This window comes from Xiphias gladius, chromosome 15, assembly GCF_016859285.1.
Source record: "Xiphias gladius isolate SHS-SW01 ecotype Sanya breed wild chromosome 15, ASM1685928v1, whole genome shotgun sequence".
Classification (NCBI taxonomy): domain Eukaryota; kingdom Metazoa; phylum Chordata; class Actinopteri; order Istiophoriformes; family Xiphiidae; genus Xiphias; species Xiphias gladius.
This window is the reverse complement of record NC_053414.1, coordinates 8,889,325-8,913,516: the sequence shown is the minus strand read 5'-3', so window position 1 is coordinate 8,913,516 and position 24,192 is coordinate 8,889,325. Positions and strand designations below refer to the sequence as shown.

The 24,192-nt window shown below is 41.1% G+C and overlaps 1 protein-coding gene across 1 annotated transcript in view; it reads right to left on the bottom strand.

Moving 5' to 3' along the window:
* Positions 1-24,192, bottom strand: part of grin2ab (glutamate receptor, ionotropic, N-methyl D-aspartate 2A, b) — an 88,362-nt gene that overhangs the window by 4,858 nt on the left and 59,312 nt on the right. Inside the window, exons 4-15 of the mRNA XM_040146461.1 lie at positions 21,049-21,215; positions 20,792-20,926; positions 20,583-20,682; positions 18,207-18,412; positions 14,585-14,699; positions 14,284-14,486; positions 10,312-10,480; positions 8,196-8,349; positions 6,647-6,772; positions 3,902-4,131; positions 3,031-3,191; positions 347-534 (exon numbers count right to left, since the gene is read on the bottom strand). Coding sequence (XP_040002395.1) covers positions 347-534; positions 3,031-3,191; positions 3,902-4,131; positions 6,647-6,772; positions 8,196-8,349; positions 10,312-10,480; positions 14,284-14,486; positions 14,585-14,699; positions 18,207-18,412; positions 20,583-20,682; positions 20,792-20,926; positions 21,049-21,215 — 1,954 coding nt within the window. The remainder of the gene's footprint in view (positions 1-346; positions 535-3,030; positions 3,192-3,901; positions 4,132-6,646; positions 6,773-8,195; positions 8,350-10,311; positions 10,481-14,283; positions 14,487-14,584; positions 14,700-18,206; positions 18,413-20,582; positions 20,683-20,791; positions 20,927-21,048; positions 21,216-24,192) is intronic.

Genomic DNA, 24,192 nt, shown 5'->3' with positions numbered 1-24,192 from the left:
GTTTGATTTCTGTCTGGCTCATTCTCTTTCCTCCATTCGCACCATCTCACAGCTTATTATACAGAACAATCTGGAGGAGTAAACATAGCAGGACACAATGGGCACACACACGCACACAAACCCACACAGAGTAATGATGATGAAATGGTGTGTTAAGACTAGCCCCTGATAGCTTTCTGACAGAGGGAGGAGAGAGGGAGAGTGTTGGGGGAGGGGGAGGAAGGAGGGAAAGCCGAGCAATGGCACAACTGTGATAACACTAAAGGCCTGCAACAGCTTAGAAACTTAAACTTCAGTGGAGTGGGACTGAGATGGTGCAGAATGTGTACGTGTCCGGGTGCCTCACCATCTCCTATGATGCCCAATATGGCCAGATCAACAAGCCGTTTCCAGTAGGATCCTTTCTGCAGGGCGATACCATAACCAGTGGTGGCGAAGATGTAACCGCTGCCGATGGTCACCAGCTTACAGCCGTCGTCTCTGCCGGCCATGTAGTTCAACACCGCAGCGTCGTAGATGAAAGCATCCAGCTTTCTGTGGGAGAAAGACACATTCTGGATTTTCTATCAAGAGCAGTTGTTCCCACCCCTAAAGGATCGCAAAGGTTTGCGAAATGATTAGCATTAAAAGGACAAAAAAGTTTTGGTCTACAGTACAATTTATGTTGATTTTCTGTAATTTTCTTTTTTAATTGTGAAATTCTGGATAGTTGTACCTATTCAGGCCTCTAAAAGTTATTCAAAGGAAACAGTTCAAGAAGGAAAAATTCACCGTTTGGTTGGACTGCTGAAAACTCACAGGCATACACAACCAGTGATAAAGGTTCACGAGCAGACACTGGCACACTTTAAAGGAGTACTTCGATATTTTTGGGAAATACTGTACTTCTATCCACTTTCTCGCAGACAGGTTGATGAGAAGACCAACGCCACTCATATCTGTCGGTTAAGTATGAAGCTACAATGGAGACTCCATGAGGTAACTGCACCTGGTAAAGACATAGTCCAGCACATAAAAACCTTTAAAACCACAACTTGTAATTTTTACACTTTGCTTTTGTACAGATTAAACAAATAATATATAATGTGTTAGTTAGTGAGCTTCACAGTTGCTTGTAGGCAGATTTTGTTATCTTTGGACAGAGTTAGGCTAGCTGTTTCCCTCTGTTTCCAGTCTTCATGCGTAGCTAAGCTAACCGGCTGCTGGCTGTGGCTTGATATTTACCCTACAGACAAAAGAGTGGTGTCGATCTTCTCATCAAACTTTCAGCAAGGAAGCAAAGGAGCTTATTTATACATGTATTAATATATTTATATAATTTTTGGCTGTTTTTCTTGTGATATACTGAAATATATCACATCACATCATATGATATACTGAACTCTTTAAGCCTCTAAAAAGCCTTAAAAATGAGAGAAATAAAACAATCATTCAGGTAGACATCACTTCAAAAAGGCTGGGATTTATATAAAAAAATACACTAAAGGGGTACCAGAACTTAATACTCATAATAACTGACATATTCTTCTGTGATTCCAAGCATCAGTATTGTTTGTTACTTTTTACGCATTGTTTGAAACAGTTTGTCTTTTTTAAATGTAAATCTATTCCAATTAAAAGTATCTTCCATGTGATTTCATTATATTGCTCTGTATTTGCGGTGTGTCTTCAACTGATGGTAAAAGAGGGCTATGTTCAATTTGAACCACCAAGCTTCAGTACTGAAGACCAAAACACTGAAACTTCTCTACTGAACCTGAAACTGTACATGCAGTGTGCTGATTAATAATGTTCCTCAGTTCCACAAAGAAACCACTTGGATTACTCACAAAGCTCTGGTTTCTCGGAGCTGGATTTTCTCATGCAAATCAGATTTGGACTCGGGCTATGACTGAGAGTACTCTCCAGTGTGTATGCTGGAAGAGCAAATATTCAAGCACACGAGGATGCCTTTGTTTGAGCAGAGCTATACTCTTTTGCTCACAGGTTTTGTCATTATTCTGATGTGACAGGGTGAATTCAAACCAATCCCCCGATGTGGGCCTGATATACCTGAGCTCAGCAAAACCAGAGGTTTGATGTATGACTCTTAACCAAACACAATGTAACCAGGACCTGATTAAATCGGCCGATGTATCAGCAGAACCCCGTTTTTAACTTCATTATGAGCAAAAAAATGTTTTTATATTACTCATAAATATAAAACATGCTGAATTAAACTGTTCACCAAAGGGCATATGTGAAATCAAGACATGGAGTATCTGTTGTTGCAAAAGTTTGAATTTTGTTCCTGCACAGAGAATTCCAGGCTAGATCCATTACAGTATATGCAGCATTTTACATGTGTATTATATGCCAAAGTCTATTTTATGAATTAACTAAGATTTTAACTAGAACCCCAGTGTTTACATATTATTTAGTCCATCAACCATTTTTTTGCCCAAGAATTCAATTTAACACTGAGGATTCTGCTGAGCACACTCATTATACAGTTTTGACAATGCATAAACAAAGCCTAATATATGAGATATGATAAACAAACCTGATCTATTTGATATACAGTATCAATAAAGTAATTGCAGAAAAGGGACAAGCAACAACTAAAATTATATTTGGAGAAAATACGCTTAAGATCAAAGCACGCAAAACTAATGAACCAATAAAAGCACTGCAGCCATCCTTCCATTAGTGTATGTTTAGGACGGAGAATAAAGGTACCAAACTCCAGAGTAAATCACACTCTCTCTGTTTTGGCAGCTCCCTCTTTCCAGCAGCAACAAGACTCTATAATGAGCACTTGCAGACAACGTCTGCATTTTATTGTCAGTGACAGAAACACTCATAGTTACTGCGGCATTTTAGCATGAGCTAGTGCTCGGCCCCTTGGCGCCAGGTTTCTGTGTGATGCAATGTCATATTATGTTTTAGTTCACATGTTCTAAAGCATACATGCTGTCTGCAAACAGAATTACCCTCTCAGGTATGATAAATCTCAACTTGATGTGAGTTGGCTTGACAAGTTTACAGTACCCTGTCTTGAGGCTGATCAGTGCATCCTGGACGCCGTTCTGATGGTATTTTGTCATGTACTGATGCATATCTGGATAGTTCTTCCTGATGTTGCGCTCGGTGCTGCCGTTAGGAACTGTCCCGAAGCGAAATGGAGGGGAGTAGGAGTATGGACTCTGGAACTGCGTGGAGAGAGAGAAAGAAAGGAAAAGAGAGCCAGATCGTTCAGAAAGGAAAGTGATAGGAAGACACAGAGCACAGAAAAAAAGAAAAAGGAAAAATAAAATGAAACAGACTCAAAGACAAAGAGAAGGAATGAGAGACAGCAAGAGGAAAAGGTTCGGCAAGGAGGGGGAAGAAAGGGAGTCCAAGTAAAAGAGGGAGCAAAAGTGTGGAAGTGAAGGAGAGACACACAGGCCGAGGAGAGAAGAAGAAGAGTAGAGAGTGACAAAAGGGGACAGAGTAAAAAGGAGGAGGGAGAGACAGTGGAGTGGACTCATCAGTCATCATCATTGTGTGTCCAGTCTAGCGTAAGACTGGCTGGGGTTTTGCTGACACTGCCAGCCTCTTCAAACTACACAGACACGAACATCAAAACAAAAACACACACACACACACACGTCTTTGATCTATTCAGCCTGTGTGTATGTGTGTGTGTGTGTGTGTGTGTGGTGTGTGTGTGCGCCTGTGGGTCTGCTGTGCTGGCAGTGTTAGTGCGGTGACAGCTACGGCCAGAGGGTTTGGGCTGCTGAAGCCCAAGGGCCCTCCCCGGAGAGTCCTGTCTGGCCGCAGGGCTGGCATCCATTACAAGAGCAACCCTGACTGTGAATACATTTAGTTTCTTCCGCGTGTGCGCGCGTGTTTCTGTGTGTCCATACGTTTGTAATCCCACCTTCTTGTCAGACAGTCCAGTGACTTGGTCCACAAACTCTTCCTGGATCATGAAGGCAGCCAGGTTGGCAGTGTAGGAGGCCAGGAAGATGACGGCAAAGAAGGCCCACACTGATACAATGAACTTACTGGTGGTGCCCTTGGGGTTCTGCACGGGCACAGAGTTGTTGAACACCAGACCCCACAGCAGCCATATGGCCTTACCAATGGTGAATGACGGACCATGTGGGTCTGAGAGAGAGAGAAAGGCAGGGGAGCAGAGGAAGTAATGGAAGAGTAAAAAAGATTATGTGCTGAAGAACCTAGAAAGGCCGACGCAGGTAAAGGACAATGAAACCTTAAACTCACATTTTCAGCTGTTGGAATGAGGCTAATTTTGGGGTTAAAAAAAACAGCCAGTCATGTAATAATGTAGCAATGTACATTTCGATATATATCTTTGGTTTTTTTCCCCCTGAAATTTCTGCCTTACTGTTGCCTTTCCAGTAGATGAAAAAATGATGAAAAGTTGCATTACAGTGGTTCTAAGTTTTGCTAACTTTTGCAACTTGTCACACACCATTTTTAACTACATAACAATCATCCATGGAGAAGCTGCAATAAATTATGTATTTGATGTATTTTTTATTAAACCGGTGCTGTATAATGTGGTTGGACATAATGTGTAGACGGAGGAAGGCAATTTAATTTTATAGGAGTATAGGAGGGGTAACAGTGTAAAAAGTGTGACAGTATTACTGGATTTGATTTTTATTTATGCCTGCAGCTCACAAAGTTTACGACGGTTACTGTGGACAACAGCCGGTTGCTTGGGTTAGGAGCAAATCAATAGGTGAAGACAAAAACTTCTTTTGGCGTTGTAGATTGACCTTTACTTCGAGCAAGTCAAAGCCACAAACAAATGAAGTAAGTAAACCACTGTCCCCTGACTGATTTCCAACTGCTCTGCACAGCCTTATCTAAAAGGAGGCTTATCAGACTGATATTTTACAGTGAAAACAAAACAAAACAAAACAAAACTACTGAGATTTAGACCTGCTACTGAGATGTATGGGCTCAAATTAGGGTCAGAAAGATTTTGAGCTTGTAAAGTGATGTTCAAAAATACTTCCAAAGTCTGTTGATTGTAAATCAACCTCTGTGAACCTGTGAAATAAATCTGCATGAGAAATTCAAGAGTAGAAAAGAAGTGTATTTTTAACGTGAATAAATGATATCAGTGATGAGGTCTGCACTTGTAACTTCAGCGTTTTCACAGTGTCTTTGTGTAACCTCATCACTGATATAATTTGTTCACACATTTTATTCACACACTCTCTCTTTTTCTTTACAAATACAAATCCTTTCTACACATGTACAAACCTGAATTTATCATGCAGATTTATCTAACGGGTTCACAGAGGTTGATTTACAAATACAAACTTTGGAAGTATTTGTTATCATCACTTTACAAGCTCAACATTTCTTTGACCCTAATTCGAGCCCTTAGAGATACTGCATGCAGATATTTGCGCACGAAATTCACCATAAACCGCAAGTCAAGAGATTCAACCGTCACAAAATTTCACTTGAATTTCAAAAACAACTGGCCGGTTTATTTCAAAGTGGGCTTTCATTGGCTAGATGCACCGCTGCAACACAATTTGATTTCCAGCCTGGAGCAGGAATGCAATTTGAAGTGAACTCCAAACTGGAATCAATCTTAATTTTTTTTTAATGCTTTTACATCAGGTCTACAATGCATCTCAGCTGAAGATGTCTGTACATAGGGTAAAGCCATGAGCTAACTACTGAAGGAATAGTTCGACATTTTGGGATATGTGCTTATTTGCTTTCTTCTTGTTTTCACTTTCATGCAAGTATTGTAGATATGAAGCCACAGCCAGCAGCGGATTATCTTAAATTAGCATAAAGGGGAAACAGCTAGCTTGGCTGATTGCCTGGCAACCTCACAGTGACGACAGGACTCAAGAAATACTCTGGAACATATCCCCCCAAAAAACCACAATATGTCATTTTACACTTCGGTTTTTGTATAGATTAAACAAACAAAATTATTAGTGAGCTTTAAAGATGAAACGACTTTTTTTTACCATAAGACAGAGTCAGGCTAGCCCCCCCCCAGTCATTAAGCTAAGCTAAACTAAGTGGTTGCTCGCAGTAGGTTCATATTAACCTACAGACATGAGAATCATATCTCCTCATATAACTCTCTAGAAAGTGAATAATTTTATTTCCCAAAATGTGGAACTATTCCTTCTAAGACACACTGTTCTCTTGAAAGGTGAAACTATTTGTAAAGGAAAGTTATAGTTAGAAAAAATTACATGGTTGGCATTTGTTCGATCAGTGTGTAAGATGAAAAAGTAGTAAACTGAATGCGTTATACAGATTTGCTGTTCAGCAGTTCTGAAAGGAAAATTAAAGAGAAAATATTTTTCACTTTCTACACCTGGATTGGCTTTAAGATCATTTAAATGTTAAATTAAGCTAAAATTTATGTGAACACAACATTAATCTCCAAGTCAATGCCAGCAGGGCAGCTCCAGGTTTTGGTTTCTGATGAAGCCTCAGATTACGTTGTTGGTGACTGGCTTTGGACTAGAGAACTGTTAATGTTACATTAACTTGTCTAAAGTCAGAGTAATGATAGGTCACTTCCTGTGCTTCAGGGGGAACTTGGATTTAATCTGTGCTACTTGCTCTTGCTAATGTGTTATTCTTGATCGTGTGTATGTAACCCTACCTTTGCCTTGGGCCAAGTTGCGGTTGAAGCCCAGCGGACTGACAAACTCAAAGAGGAAGACGGCGATGGCTGTGACAATGAGCAGCATCACAAACATCATCACCCAAACTGATGCACTGAAGGGCTCTGAGAGGAAGGAGAGAGTGAGAGGGAGAGAAAGTCAAAATCGAGTACATGAGACAGAGAGACACTGCGGAGGAGCATAAAAAGTGGGGTAGGGAGAAAGAAAAGAGGAGAGTCACAGAAATGAAGGAGAAGAAGCAAAAAAGAGAGAACAGTGATGAGGGAGAGATAAAGCGAGGTAAAAATGATAGAGAAGACACAGAGAGAGGAGAAAGGGAGACAGACGGAGTGAGAGAGGGGGGAGAGGAGGGGAGGAGAGGGAGAGTTAGTCACAGAGAGTTTGACGGAGCACATTTCCATATTTCTCATTATTCCCTTGGATGAGAGCTGAGAGAGGGAGAGGCCTGGGGCGGGGGTGATGGTAGAGGAAGGGGGGAGAGAGAAGGAAAGAGAGAGAGAGAGAGAGAGCAGGATGGACGGGGGGGGGGGAATCAAACTCCGAGTGATCTGATGTGTCCTGCTGTAGGCATGTGTATGTGATCTACTTGTGTGTGATCTGTGCATGTGTGCGTGTGTGAGTGTGAGTCTGCAGTGTGTTTGGTGTGTAGCAGGGGCAGGAGTTCAGAGAGCAGGATGAGTACCAGAGACGCTGAACCCAGACAAATTTTATGTGTGTGTGTGTGTGTGTCACTGTATGTGTAAGTATGTGACTACCGGGGTTAGCCAACCCTGAGAGATTGTGCGCTGAGGTGCCTCTAATATGAGTGCAAGAGATACTGAACCGTCACTGATACTCTGGCCCAGGCTCAACACAAACGCTCACTCACACACACATACATAAGCCTTCATAGAAGCACACACACAAATACATACATACGGCCAAAGCTTATTCATTCTCCACATTCTTGATTCAATACACAAACGTTCCAATATATTCGTGCAGTATCACACACACTTTTTTTTTTTTTTTTACACACATGCATACTGACACATGGCTTGATACACAGGGACCAACACATGCACGGTCCAATACATTCCCTCGCTCCCCGCCTCGCTCCAATGACAATACAAGACATTAGGCAAGCACAGAGGAGCGCTTTAGTTTCTAGTCATCTGAACAACTGGGGACGAGGAGGAGGAGGAAGGAGAGGAGAAGAGAGGAGAGGAGAGGAGAGGAGGCGAGTATCAAGGCAGCTTTGTCTGAGCTGACTTTTCAAAAAACAGCTGGCACGCTCCACTTCCTCTGCTCTGGTAGAAATATTAATGTGCTTAGGGTGTTGAGGCCCAGATAAAGTCAGAGTACAAGTAGAATTTGGCCAGCACATGCTGTTTGAAAAAAATATTCCATTTTAAGTGCAGGGTTTTTCTCAACATATAAGCCCCTCCCCTTTTTCTGCCCCCGGTAGTCAGCTCGCTGGGGGTCAGATGGAGAAAACCAAGATAGAAGTTTACGACTGAGGAAGACAAGAAGGAAAGACAGATTTACCGAGGAAGGCAGAAGGAGAGACGGTCCCGTTGCTACGAGACACCATGACGCTGATGCCAGTCTCCACAAAGGGCACGGAGAAGTCAATGACCTCCGACCTCTCCTCATTGATGGTCAGCGAACCGACCGCCATCACTGCCTTCTTATACACCACCTGGAAGACGGAGAGAGCAATAGTTATACTGAGTGCATGACTCACTACCTACGCTGACAGGAATAAATGTAGTGAGCTCTGTAAATATTTGGACAACATCATACAATTCGCCTCTGATATGTTCCTACTTTTTATATTGGATGTGAAATATCACAGTGACTGAGGGTTTACGCGCAGAATGTCAGCTATAGTTGGAGGGCATTTTCAGCCATATCAGATAAAAAGCAAAAATACAGCTGTCTCTTTCATTGTACTATTTCTGGGTGTCTGAATGTATTCTGACAGACGGAGATACCGCACATAATGTTGTCATTTTTAGTATGTAGTAAAACTATAGTGGTTATGCCTTTTCAGATTTAATTGTCTAACGGCTTCTAGCAGTCTGCTCCTATAAACATTACCGCAATCTATGGATTATATTATCAGGTGCATTTATCAGATGTTTTACGTTTCAGTTTCAGCCTCCAAGGATTTTACTGTGACAGCACTTAGCTTTAATTTAATCTGTGATTGAATAAATCATTTCCAGAAGAGATAAACAATAGCGATCAAGTAAACCTCAAGGTATCCTGCTCCTGTAATCTGTACTTCAAAGCAGCAAAAAGAGATATTATTACCACATAAATTACAGGTACAAATTAAGGAGTGTGACTTAATGATGACAAATTAGCTTTTTGTGGTGACTCACAATTGATAGTGTTTGAAAACATAAAGCGTTTCTACTCCTAGAAACAGACATTAATGCTATAAAACAAACCTTTAACATTGTGTTATTAGTCTCTTGTCACAATATGTATTAGAAGATCTGTGAATCAATTTAAAAGTTTCAGCACCTTCTAGTCCTGAGTTGATCTGGGTCGATATTGGGGTGACACCTTTGTTTACAGTTTGATCACAGATTGAAGCTTATAGGATAAGTCTGGCAATATTCAATTTTTTTTAAAGTCAACAAATCCCCCGAAAAGACCGAAACTACCAATGAATTGATCCCGCTGTTAAGTATTGTCTGTGTAACCATAGCCTGATATGTCTAATTCTTCTGTGCCACAGACCTCCATTTTTGACTAAGAAATATTAAAAACACATCAGTGAGATACACTGTTGCACAGGGTGGCTAAAAATAGTCTTCAACAAATGCACGAATTACGTCTGTTTCAGTAATATTTGCAAAAGACTACAGCAGTTTTAGCAAATTACTGAGCCTTTTTATAAATCAAACTATATATTTGTGACCCCTTTTTAAAGATTGGCTAGAAACAAATGGGCATAGGTCAGGAGTGCCAAAGACAGGGTAGGGACATTTTTATGGTAGTTGTGGACAATAAAAAAAAAAGAATGAGAGCAGCCTATCCTTTAAACCCTGCTTTTAATAATAATTCTGTGTAGAGATAAACCGTACGGAGGAACAAGCAATGCAGGTAAAATACTGAGAGGTGGCATTTTGTAATTGAATGATATATATTGATATATAGGTGCCAGATAATGGAAAAAAGTAATGTAAAAGAATAATTTAACATTTTGAGAAATGCTGTACACTTATTTGCTTTCTTGACGAGACGTGGGTAACAGGATCGATACCACTCTCGTATCTGTTTATGAAGTAAGACGCTACAGCCAGCAGCCAGTTAGCTTAGCTCAGTATAAATACATGAAGCTATAGCTGGAAGATACATTGTGGTATTGAGGATCTCTAGAGGTGCTAGTGGGTGGATTTTTTGCACAGCTGGACAGATCCAGGCAAGCTGTTTCCCCCTTGTTTCCAGTCTTTATGCTAAGCTAAGGGGCTGCTGGCGGTAGTTTTATATTTACAGCACAGACATGAGAGTGATATCAATGAACAAAACTAACTCGGCAAGAAAGCGAATGACACCAAAACTATTTCTTTAACTGGTTCCATGGAAAGTCAGAGAGACAGATGGATATGGTAAAGTAGTAGCAGACAGAGAGACAGGTAGGTGGTACCTCTCCAACCATGCCGTTCCAGACATTGTTGATCTTCTTGCCGTGTTTTCCATTTGTGACCAGGTAGAGGTCATAAGTAAACTTGACGTTCCTCGCTATCTTCTTCAGAATGTCAATGCAGAAACCCTTGCAGCACTGCTTAATGTAGGAACCTCCTGATGTGCTGTTACTGCAACACACACACATATGCACAAACAAATTAGGTCATTTTTTTTATAACAGAGGACATTTCAGGGTTATATAAGTGAATGTGTGGAGTGTGATTGAAACTGTACTCTTGCTGCCTGCACGTTCCACATCTGGTGGTTCCATCAAACTGTAAAACTAGAATTATAGCAGTGCAGAGTAACCATCTATACCGCTGAAGGGCAGACAGAGTTTGTACAGTGTATGTGTGTGTGTGTTTCCCTCAGTGCCATCTAACCAAACCAGATGAAAACACAGGGGTACTGAGCAGATGCTGCCGGGCTTTAAATAGAGCTAGGATCTGCAGAACAACCAGCCCACATGATTAAAATATCAGCTGTCCTTCCCCTCGTCTCTCTCCTCATTCCTCTACTCTGTCCTTTTCTCCCTTCCTCCTCTGTGTTTTTCTCCTCCTTTCCATAAGGAGGTACTTATCCACAATTCAGAGCATACCTACACACACATGAAGCCACGCAGACAGGTTGCAGAGAATGGAAACGGATGCTTAAGTAAACTTTTCTGACAGCCATCCCCGAGGACCCCGTAGCAATGAACTTAACTGAATTGTTGAATCAAATTATTCTCATAACCTATTAAACCTTACCAGCATTTTCAAAAGCATTTCCATGAAAACTTAATTCCGTTCCCATGTCAGCCATCTTTGATGTAGCACATATGGATTGGAACTGTTACTCTGTGACCTTTTCGCTTGCCATTTTAGCTGACTCCAATTCAAGAGAAAGTTCATAAAGAACGGAGGTATTCACACGCAGAGAACACAGAGAACGACTGTCAAACGACTGAAACATCATAGGATTAGAAGATCTTTTAACAGCAGCCAACTGTATCTGTGGCACAGCATAATGTGTGAATGTGTGAGTGTGCGAAAAAGATAAAGCAAGCATAGCATACGTGTGTGTGTGTGTGTGTGTGTGTGTGTGTGTGTGTGTGTGTTTGTGTGTGTGTGTCTGTGTGAGTCCATATATGTATAGTATGTGCCCCAGGAGTTCTAATACACACATGCATTGTATACTGTACATAAGCTCTTCCCAGCTGAGCCCTCGCCGTGTCCTTATGTCACTATGTAAACACACACACACACATTCACACATAAGCACACACACACGCACACACAGCGATGACGAACTCCCTGAGGTACGCATACAGTACATCCAAATGAGGCAAGGGGTCATATTTCCCTGTGACCATGCAGATTTCTACAGCGATCACTTCGGAGAAAAGTTGAGAAATCTCGGGTCATGTCACAGGTTCAACTGTCAATGCACGGTGATTCAGTCGTGTAATAGTCCATGCCTACACTGCATGTTGTCATGACTACATGGATCAGAAACTCGACGGTTGTTGTGTTGCATCTATTTCTCTCCGAGTCCCTCTGACAGAAAAGCTTTTAATACGGTGGATTCGATTTATTTTAAAAAAGTATGTAAATCTTCAAAGAGTGTAGAAAGAAAGACTGTCCTGTCATTTTCTATCCTCTTCTATCCGATCCTAATGATTATCCTGAACAATTTTAACTATTTTCTATTGTCTAGTTGAAATGTTGACATTCATTGAATTTACGACAATAATACTGTCAGTCATGAGTAGAATACTTTAGAAAAGATGGCTTTTAGTTGTGCATTTGGACTTTGTAGTGGCTAGTGATCAACCAGAAGAAACAATACAGATACAGTACTGAGTCAGTGACAAATAAACCTGCAGCAATTATGATTCATATTTATGTACTCTGGACTGGCTGTATAGAGATGAGCTAAGATGTGAACTGAATTGTAGAAATTAGCAGAGAGAGAAAAAAAGCTGTCTTGTTCTGTCATGCAGAAGCTCTTACTGAAATGTCCATATATAGGAGATAATTGGAGCAAACCAAAGATGCTAAAGAATCCCAGGGAAGATTCTTTGAGAAAGTTTTACTTTCACTGCTTATTTGAGAAATATTTTTTGCATTGTTCACAACATATTTCAGCCACCAAATTAATGGCTTCAAGTTTTTTTCAAACAAAAGCCCATTGTATTGTTTATGGTGTTGATGCTTAAGGAGGGCGCTACAGCTTTCTGCTGGGCAGACTTTTAAAAAGCATACATCACGTAGAAACGATGTGACAGCAATCAAAATCAAAAAGTGAAGTCGTAAATTAAACGCCTAAATGAATCCAGAGAAATGCTTAGTTTGGGGTAAAATGAATGAATTCTACATATGATATTTAGTTTGACTGTGAAATGAATTTAAATCAGTTTGGTTAGAATGTCAATGTCATTTGTAACATAGAGGGATTTAATCCATTTAGCCCACTGCTATTGTTGCAATGGAGAAAGTGATGTATATGTAATGAGGTGGTGAGTGGTGAGGTGGAAAAAAAATATATATATATATACATAAAAAGAAATCACATTTGACGAAGTAGCACAACAAAGTCAATATGAATTTGTGAAACATTACCATCCTATTAGCTGATACTTTTATCAAGAGCGATTTAGTGCACAGATAACAGATAACAAAATATTCCTGGGATCACATCAGATAAAGACGTGCTAAGAATAAGAAGAGAAAAATCCAGGTAAACAGGTACGAGAGATGTTTTTTAAATAGCAGGTTCAGAATAAGGATATGGGAAATGAGGATATTCAGGGGAAAGAATCATTTTGTCCAACAAGCTCATCCACACACCAAAATTTCAAAATGAAAATTCCAACATTCTCGCTATGTTCTGTCAGTCATATGATCCAAGAAAGAAAAGTTATGATGTGTGAATGTAAACCCTGATCACTTCAGTTTTACATCTGAATTTGAAGAAACGAAAACAAATAAATAAATCCAAGTTTTGGAAATTGAATTGCATAAATTGCATTACATAAATAATACTGAAATATCATAATAAATAATTCATGGATAAGATGAATGTTACTGTTTATAGACAACATGTACCGCTTGGGAAAACAACAAGCAGCATTATTAATTTGTAATTGCAGTATTTTAAACAAGGAACACATTCACTACATCTAAAACAACGCACAATTCACACTGAGTTAATGGCACAATGAAACAAAGACCACAATGAGCGACACATGCAATTACAGCGGTAGCAGACACAAAAATCGAGTGCACCGACAGATTGGCATTAGCAAGCTGGCAGCAACATATAGCAATTAATTATTAATGCTGACAGAATTACTTTGCCGCTATGACTTAAACTCTCTGACAGAAGTTGGGATAGAGTTGTGAGTTCAGTATTAACCGGTGTTTCAGTGCTATTGTGTACATATATTACAGGCACATAGATTTCGGCTTCGGTGACGAGGACAAACAGATGTTGAGTCATTATTACATCAAGTAAAAATGAGTGGGCCCAGTATAGATCCTTTTGGAACAGCAGTAAGCAATGGGCAGCTGATTGACGATTATGTTCTCAGACAGACGGAGTCCAGCTTGAGAGGTGCGATTCTAATCATTTAAGAAAGATTGAAAAGAAAAGAAAAAACTCCAAAAGTTGATAAATTACAGGGGAACTAATTCAGAGTGCCAAATGCCTAACTGAGATTTAAAAAAAAAACAACACCTTTATCCAACTGAGATTTCATTTGTTTTAAGAACAAATAAGTGCCTGTCTTACCTCCTTTAACATCTCCAGTTCAGGGAGTGTAAGCCTTTTCATTGTACCTTTACAGAAGCGTGTCTTTCAAATGGCTCTTGATTTCGTGTGAGTAGTGGGTAGGTGGCTAAATGTGGGTGTATTTGTTCACTAACACATCGAGTGTGTGGGTACTTACTCTTTGACATGTTTGCGGCATGGCACAGAGTTTCTCATGCAGGTGCCGGTGAGGATGTCAACGTTGTCGACAATGACAAAAGGTTTCTCTTCCAGGGTGACGATTGAGAGATGGTTTTCATCTGCGTCCTCGTCCCCGTAGGAGTTATACCTCGGCCACACGGGGAACATCAACGACAAAGTCCCGTTTTCCCAGCGGCCCATCTGTGTGTGCGCAAATAACACACAAAATCAGCCGCCAACCTAATTAAAATGACTTCATTTCCTTGCTTCTTTGCAAATAGACTGTATCAATTTGTTACCTTCTCCCACTTCCTTTCACTATTCAGCACAATGACAACCAATTTGGGGTTTGCCTGGTACCCATCTGGAGTAAAGGATAGGTCTCGCCCTTCATTCCACACATGCATCATGTGTCTGAAACACATGGGAAAAAAAAGAGAGTAGGAAGCTGTTATCTGAGTGTTTGCCAGTATGTGTGCAAAAGACCAGATACATTTGAAATAACAAGTTAAGCACTCTGTAATCACTGCAAGAGTATCCTCTTTAAATCCATGTTGGCTTCACCCACTGTGTGTGCATGCATGCCTGATTTTGTGTGTGTGTGTGTGTGTGTGTGTGTGTGTGTGTGTGTGTGTGTGTGCGTGTGCGTGTGCGTGTGTGTATTCATCTATTTGTGTGTAGGAGGGGGACGAGTCAGAGGCCACATTTCTCTCCCATCAACATTCTGCATTGATTTCTCCACAGATAAACGCCTGAAAGACAAGCCACTGGTGCAACAAGGCTGCCCTCACTCTTCTTACTCACTACAGTTATCCTGCATATGCAAACAGATCCTTTGCAGAAACATTTACACACTTGGTAAAGTGAAGCAGCAGAGAGGAGTAAATGAATCAGTATCACAGACAGTGATATGGGATTAAGAATACACTCACTCCCGTAAAACAATTTTCAGAAGGCGGGGATTTCCTGAGTGTTAAGACTGGGATAACAGCACTCATTCCCACTGAGGTAAAGGAGGGCTGTCTGAAGAAGTTTAAGACCAAATCGCAAGAGGTACAGCGGCTGCCCTTAACAGGCAGAACCTTTTCTTCGATGCCTTGTGTTTTGTTTTATTAGAAATGGTTTGATTCATTTCATCAATTCGTTTCATTCATTTTTGTTGGGTGATGGTAAATGACTGAAATGTAATCTGACTAAAACAGAATATTTCAAAAACCAGACTTTTTTGGCTTTACATCCGCTTTACAAACTTTTATGAATTTGGCTCATGATTCCAATTTCACATATACAGGGAATTATTTTCTTAACTCATGAGTCTTGCTATCATTTATCTAAACACACATTAAATGGATGCATTCGCACAACGCTTTATGTAGTCACAGATTCGTGGCTTCATTATTCTAAAACGGAGTGAAAAGCGTAAACTTAAACAACGCTGCTTTTGTTCTGTTTTTTAGGTCGGACAGGGCACGGAGCCACGAAGGATTCACGCGTAAACTCAAATATTGTGTCGGGAAGTCAAGGTACATTAAGAGTAGCTTCTGAGTGCTGTTTAGCATGCGCCCTGCAGGTGAGAATTGATAATTAAACCACAGTTCAAACAGGTGGGACTTCATGTTGTCTCATCTGCAGGAGAGGCATTAGAGTCAACACACATAAATATTGTTGCCGGACAGTGGATTAGAGAGTGGTACATTAATCATTTGTTTTTCCAAAGACTTGGAAACAGGCCGGCGCTCTTTGAGTGAATAAAAGGTCCCTGTCTCTCTAGCATGCAGGCACTGCAAAAATACAAAACAGCTCTGCCATGGGTATACCCTCCATCCCTCAGCCGAGGGAAACGTTTAAATAAAAACCTACACAGTTAAACAGTTATAGAGGCACCTCTGTGCTATGCAATTGAGCCATCCTTTGTCGTTATAGATTGCATTGCTTTTGACTATTGGTGACATGTCAAGACAACTACATGTCGTTGTGTTTGAAAAATCTTTATCGTCACAGTGCATTGCCACGGCTGAGGACGTATAGCAGAAACACTGTTGCAGTCTATTCTGGGAATCTGCTGTCTCCCTCTGTTTCAGGTTTGTTACCATTTTGGGAAAAAGATTTTGATCTGAACAGATAAGGCTGGTGGGTTTTTGAGGCATGTAAACTATGCAGATTCCACTTTATATATTCATATTTATATGAATATGTATATTCGTGTCATCCCATGTGATGCTTTTTAAAAAAAAAATCTACAGCTATATTAACAAGAGGTTCAATGAATACTAAATTTCTGTATGCAAAATTATATGCATTAACTAGATTTTCAACAAGCTAAAATAAAATGCCATCTTTAACATGTGGGTCCCACTGCTATTACTTTGCACGGAACATTTTTCTGCTACTGAAGTACTTAGGTAGCCATTGGGTGAGCACTTTTTTTAAAAGTATGAACAAAGAAAGAAGGGAGGCTCTTCTTAAAATCTGTATTATGGCAGGGAACATCTTTTCAGAAGAAAATTGACAGCTTAGGGGTTTGCATGGTGCAGTGGTTCCATCAAATAGAATAACCTTTTGAAATTTACTACAAGGACAAACCTCAACAAAAACCTGTACCATTGTGGAGTCCTTAACACACTGATCTAGAGTCTGGCATATTAATTCCTGTCAGGCAAGAATGACGGGGAATCCAGTAGGGTTGATAGTGTCTTTTAAGTGCCAGATTATGTTGTCCTATTCCTCTCCACCTCACGTTGTTTATATGCACACTGCGGCAAGATTGTATCTAGACTAATGTATGCAGAATTCTGATCACAGCCTCACCACTTCCAAATCAGGGTAGGGAAATCCAACCTGTCAGTTTATTACCACAAAAAAATGGCTGCAGTTGTTTTGACAAATATGCAAATTCCATCTAATAAGTTAGTGAGACAAAATGAGGTACCTCTGACAGAAAGAAAAAAAGATTTGAGCTGTTATTGTGGTCTGAGTTATGTAGGATCAACCTGTCAACAACTGCAGAATTGTGTATGCTTTGATATACACTATGATGGGCTAATAAGAGAGAAAAATGGGATAATAAAGGAATAATGGTGAAAATCACACTGTGGCTCTCATTCTAATGAGGCAACTCATAGATGTGCAGAGCCAAGCAACCTGACCTTCATTTTTTTAGTCATTTTTATATAGCCTTCTGAATTAATAATCATATTTTAGCCAGTGTATGTTTTATATTCAAAATGTAGTCACAATTCCACAGCAAAAAGCATGACAGGGAGCAATACAACTAACAGACAGATGTACTTTAACATTTGTGAATGTTCAGTATGAATGTACTTGCAATTGCGTCTGTGTGTGCCCATTTGTCCTCCCCTCGGGTTTAAAAGATATGTCTGTTTCCTCATCACAGGGACTTAAGAGAAGAGTACACACATGCGCACACAGACCAACATATACATACCACCCGCAGAGCCACGTAACAAGAAAAAAAGACGGAGAGAACAAAGCAAGCAAAAGCCGCTTTAATCCTGAGTTAATGGCAGTGAGTCTAGTCACGTGAAGCAAGATGCACACACAGAGAAATACACATGAATACACACACACACACACTAGACACATATTAAGGTCTGGTTAACACATGGCAGCAACAACCCTGAGATCTGCCTAAGGTTCAATTCTTTGTCTCTCGACTAAGGCGGCAGAATGAGATCATACACCGAGCGGCCATGTACACAACAGCAAATAGTGTTAAATGTCATTAGACATCACATTGTTTAACATTGCCGTAATCTCTGTTTCCTTTCTCCCTTCTATTTCTCTCATTAGTACATTAAAAAGAGTTATGTAAGACTGCACAACACTCAGCAACAAAGACAAACAGTTATGCAATTCCCTAGACCTTGATCTCCTCACACTCACATGCATAATCATACACACCTTCGAAGGGCACTAGGTGGGAGCTTCCCTGGGCTCCTGTCTGACGGTGTGCTGTAGCAGCTGCTCTGGGCCTCTGGCAGCTCCCCCTTCTCACGCAGCATTGAGGTGGCTGCAGAGGAGATGATGCCCACTCCATCCCGCACCCGCGTCTCCAGCGGGTATTCCCAGTCATCATAGGACACGGAGATCATACCCAGGGGAAACATCTGAGAGGAAAGAAGAGGAGATCTGAGAAGTGACACACGTGGTAGGCCAAATTCAATTTGACTTCAATTTGACATTGTCTACCCCAGTTTGAAACATCCACATGTATCTCTCAAAGGCGTCAAACGGATTATTTATCAGTTCCGTGTGCCTTCCTGAAATAATTCATAGCTGGCCACTAAGTAAGTCTGAGCAGACTGTATGAGTGGAAAGTGAATTCCTCGTTCAGGTATTGCCTACCCCCCTTGCAATGTTCAAAATAAAATAATTTTGACAAGCTAACAAGCTCACTAAGTTTATTTCTCTAAAGCAGACGGAGCAAACATCAAGAAATGCCGGCACAGTAATTTGTCAGTCTACCCTACAATATTTTGTTTTTATATTTTAATTTGGCGCTAACTGTAGAATCTTTGTCTGGGAATAAAAACTGAGGCAAAAAAAACCCCCCAAAACAGTCAGGACTGTTGAGTTGAGGAGAATAATGGACAAGAGAAGGAGGAGAACAAACCTTTGAGAGGTTTTTGAGAAAGGTAAGCAAACACTTTATTATTTATACACATACTTATAAGCTATTTGGATAATAGCTACCTTGCTGTCCTACATTTGGAGAGTGAATGTGTGTATTTAATACTGTCAAACATCCTATTTAGAGGCTGAGCAAATCTTGATAGGTACAGAGAGAATGTAAACAAAGCATTGTGAGAAGTGATTGTTGCAGGACTCACCAAACTAAAAAGTAATGATATGATATGATATGAATTATAGTTTACCAGTCACCATTATTTATCTCTATACTGTCTTATGCTTATGCTTATGGATAAAAGGAAAAAGTTGTCATTTTGGGAATATCAATTGCACTCTCATATCTGCTGGGTAAATTTGAAGCTACAGCCAGCAGCTAGTTAGCTTAGCACAACGACTGGAAACGGGGAGCACCTGTACACCTGCTGATTCATACAATTATCCAATCAGCCAATCACGAGGCAGCAGTACAATGCATAAAATCATGCACATACAGGGCTTCAGTTAATGAAGACATCAGAGTGGGGAAAATGTGATTTCAGTGACTTTGACTGTGGCATGATTGTTGGTGCCAGGCGGGCTGTTTTGGGTATTTCTGAAACTGCTGATCTCCAGGGATTTCCACACACAACAGTCTCTAGAGTTTACTCAGAGTGGTGCGAAAAACAAAAAACATCCATTGAGCGGCAGTTCTGTGGAAAGAAATGCCTTGTTGATTAGAGAGGTCAGAGGAAAATGGCCAGACTGGTTGGACCTGACAGAAAGGCTACGGTAACTCAGATAACCATACTTAGTTCCACTGTGGTGAGAAGAAAAGCATCTCAAGCTGCACAACATGCTGAACCTTGAGGCAGATGGACCACAACAGCAGAGGACCACGCCGGGTTCCACTCCTGTCAGCCAAGAACAGAAATCTGAGGCTGCAGTGGGCACAGGCTCATGAAACCTGGACAGTTGAAGACTGTACAAAAAGTAGCCTGGTCTGATGAATCTCGAGCTGTGCTGAGGCACGCAGATGGTAGGGTCAGAATTTGGCATCAACAGCATGAATCCATGGACCCAACCTGCCTTATGTCAACAGTCCAGGCTGGCGGTGGTGGTGTAATGGTGTGAGGAGTTTTGTCTTGGAACACTCCGGGCCCCTTAATACCGATCAATCATGGTTTGAATGCCACAGCCTACTCTGAGTATTGTTATGGACCATGTGCATCCCTTTATGGCCACAATTTACCATACTCTAATGGCTACTTCCAGCAGGATAATGCACCGCGTCACCAAGCAAAAGTCATCTCTAACTGTTTTTAAGAACCTGACAATGAGTTCATTGTACTTCAGTGGCCTGCCCAGTCACCAGATCTGAATCCAGTAGACCTCCTCTGGGATGTGGTAGAACGGGAGATGGGCAGCATGAATGTGCAGCTGACAAGTCTGCAGAAATGATGTGCTGCAATCCTAATAAAGTGCTCAGTGAGTGTATGAGATATTTCCCAAAATGTTGAACTATTGCTTTAATGTCGTGTTGCTTATTCGCTGCGGAGAATAAAGCAGAGGAGAAATACAGGAGAGGTAGCAGATGACCTGCAACAGCCTGGAATCAGAAACACTGCTTTTCTTGTCAAACCACTGTTATTACATATGGGAACTCACTACCTCAGGAGTAAAGTCTGGGTTGCCAGTTGTAAGACTGGACACGATCCAGATGTACCCGGCTCCTATCAGGCCCAAGGACCGAGCTTCCTCTAGTATATACCTGTTGAGGAGTAGTGTCAGAGAGTTAATAAAGATCCGCTGTTGAAATTTGGCAGTGTACGACAGAGAGACAGAAACGGCAAAAGAAAACGAAGTGCACAAACACTCACACAGCCTCATCCTTGGAGCAGTACAGCAGGATAACAGGACTCTGGATCCTCTTGAGGGCAATGTGTGATTTAGAGTTTGGGTCGCCATCTACAGCATCTAGAGTCACCACACTCTGCAGGTCCCAGCGCACAAAGCTGCAACAATACACCATTAAATAATCCAAGGCACTTAATCTTGTCAGATGCCGTAAATAAGGTTAAAGATGAAGACAGTGTCTGTGTGTGTGTGTGTAAATGTGGGGGTGTGTATTCATTACCTGTGATCTACAGTTATCCTCAGCGTGCTGATAAATTCCTGGTACCCAGGGAACTTTGAAGTTACAATAGAAAAAACATGCCAGTCGTACTCCTCCATGATGGCAAGCATGAGCAGGGCCTCCTGCTGCAGAGCTGCGCCGAACTGGAAGAACGTGGACTTCTCATCCTGCAATGACACACAGGCCGGCAGCAGAGACAGTCAGCAGATTTGTCTGAGGAACTGAATTAATTGCAGACAAGGAAAAAAAAAAAAAAAACATGACCTGGAGTGAATGAGTGAAAATCAGACTCAAAAACCCGTTTGAATTAGGAAAACCGTTTTCAAGTTTGTAATAAGTGAGTCAGGCCGGAAGAGGGAGGGAGATAAGAGAGAGTGTTAGAGAAACGACAAGAAGGGAGGGAAAATGGATAAAAAAGGAAGAGGGAGAGTTACAGAGAGAGAGCAAGATTAAGTCAAGGAGTGAGACTGCACTGCAAGAGAGTGACTGCTGGCAATGGAGGGGGGGGGGACGACAAATGTTATGAAGCAGATAACTGCTTCATAACTCACAGGTTTGATACACTTCAACCCTCAGTAGGCAACATAACAACACCTGTGCATTGATTTGAAAGCTAACTGAGCCAAATACAGATGCTCTACCTGCATTGCAAAGCGTCCTATTATTGAAATGGCACAATGCTTAAAATGTAACGCAAGAAAGAAAAAAGCTTCTGCGGCGTTGTCCAAAAAAATATGGTGTCCTTTTATAGCTGTCTCATTTGAAGTCAGAGGTTATCCTCAATAAACTCCAAATCCAAATATTACAGCATTAATTCACAATGCCATGTGCAGTTAAATCATTTACCCTCAGCATGGCAGGGCAACTGGGGGTCAGTGTGAGAGTAAGTGGAAGCAGCGAGCATTACCACAACCAAAGCAGCTATTAAACAGAATGAAACCCAAAGTGACTGTGAAATAAGTTGCCAATGATTGCAGAATGTATGTTTGCATAAAGTGTAAGCTGAGCTTCCCCCTTGGGACACAACAAGTAGACAGTAACGCAGCCCATCCACCAGAGAGAAGAGAGGAGAGAGGGAGGAGGAGTAGACTGGGAGAAAGACAAAAGGCTGAGGAGGAGAATGAGAAAAATGTTCCAGTCTTGTGCGTCAGATACCTGCTGCTGAAAGAGGTGGAAAAAAGAGCGAAAGTCTTGGGAGAAAACGTGAGCGACACAAACATCAAACCTCCTCACGAGGTGCCCCTCTCTCTCTCTTCTACACACACGCACAGACAGACCACATGCACAAATACATGCTCTAACACCCCATCAAAGAACATGACACTTTAAACATCAAAGCCCTCATAAACACTCATGGAGAATCAGCTGTCAGCTCCCGTCTCGCTGCCCCCAGCACGACCCACCTTCACGCGTATGTGTGTGTGTGTGTGTGTGTGTGTGTGTGTGTGTGTGTGTGTGTGTGTGTGTGTGTGTGTGTGTGTGTGTGTACATGCGTGTAAACCATATACCGTGGCTCAAGCCTTGTCCATTAGTTTAACAAAAAGCTCCCAGTTCTGGCCATCACACACATAAATCAGGCCCCCGCAGAGATTTAAATCCCCTCACTCAACCGCTACAAAAGCAGGAAGGAGAGAGAATGAAATTGTACTTCAAAAAGATCTATCTCACTGTTTCCATTTGTGTGTGTGCGTGTGTGTGTGTGTGTGTGTGTGTGTGTGTGTGTGTGTGTGTGTGTGTGTGTGTGTGTGTGTGTGTGTGTGTGTCTCTGATTGTAGGTGTGTACGCCTTTATATTTTACCCAGGTTTACAAAAGAAAAAAACACAAGGCACATCCTCAACTTTGCCCAAATGACACCAACACACAAGCACAGGTGCAACACCCACTCACACCCTCGCACATACAACTGTACAACTCACACACAAAGCAAATGCTGAAACATCAGCCCATTTGCCGAGTATTCAGTCCACAAAACAATCTGTTAATTGTTTAAAGGATGATTCTGGTTTATTACAATTTGGGCCATATTTCTGTAGTTTTTGCCATGGCTTCTACTGATGATGATAATAGTGCACTAGTCAAAGTAATCGCTGAGATCTGGGAACACAGGAACAGGAACATCACTGCACTGCAACAGCGAGTCCAGCGAGCTCATCGGAGCAGTCAGACGATCAGATAGGCTGTAAACAAGACAGTTGTTCAGCCACATTATCTAAATCACTTGATGCCGATGTAAAACTGAGTGCACCGAAGATGTGGGTAATAATTTCTCAATGTTCAGGAAAACTGAGTGCACACAACTATGGCAAGTACGGTAGGTCAAATTTTAACCAGGCACATAATTATGCTGCTATAATATAATAAGTCAGATTTTCCCTTTAGGTCATGTATCAAACAAAAATGCCAAACATTTGCTGGTACTAAACTGTGATGATTTGCTGTTTTTGCTGCTATAGCCTTTGATTTGGGATTGTTGCTTTCAACATGTTATTTGAAAATGTCACCTTGAGCTCTGGGGACTTATTCTGGGTATATTTTTAAATACTATCTTTGATATTTTAAGTACTGAATAATTATATAATTTTAAAAAAAAGGATCAATTAAATGATCATTAAAAATAATAATTAGTTACAGCCGTAATACAAAGACACAAATCGTGTTAACTTCACCGAAAAATACCCACTGAGGCGGACACAGAGAGAACAAGAGAGGTGTCACAAGGTGTGAATGCCACAATTCAAGATAGATCATAAACAGCTACTGTGACCCAAAGTGCGAAGCTAATCCACAAAAACACAAACTCTTGCTAATCGAAAACGTACATGCATTAATAAAAACAATAATTTGAACTTCTTGGTTTTTTAAAATTATATTACAACACGCACTTATACAGTGGCCCGTAAATGGTGACAGGGTGAAGATGCTACGGGGATGGTTCTGCATGTTATACATGTTAATAACATGCTTTTAACATATTTAATATTTACACCTGTCACCATGGTCGAACCCACACACTTCCTTTTAGATACTGTCACAATCTAAGGAGGAGAGGAGGGGATGTTGGGTAAGGGGGGAATTTAGAACGCACGAGGGAAAAGTCTTTTTAGAAGACTGAGGGGTGAACGGGGAAGATGATAGTTGCTGGT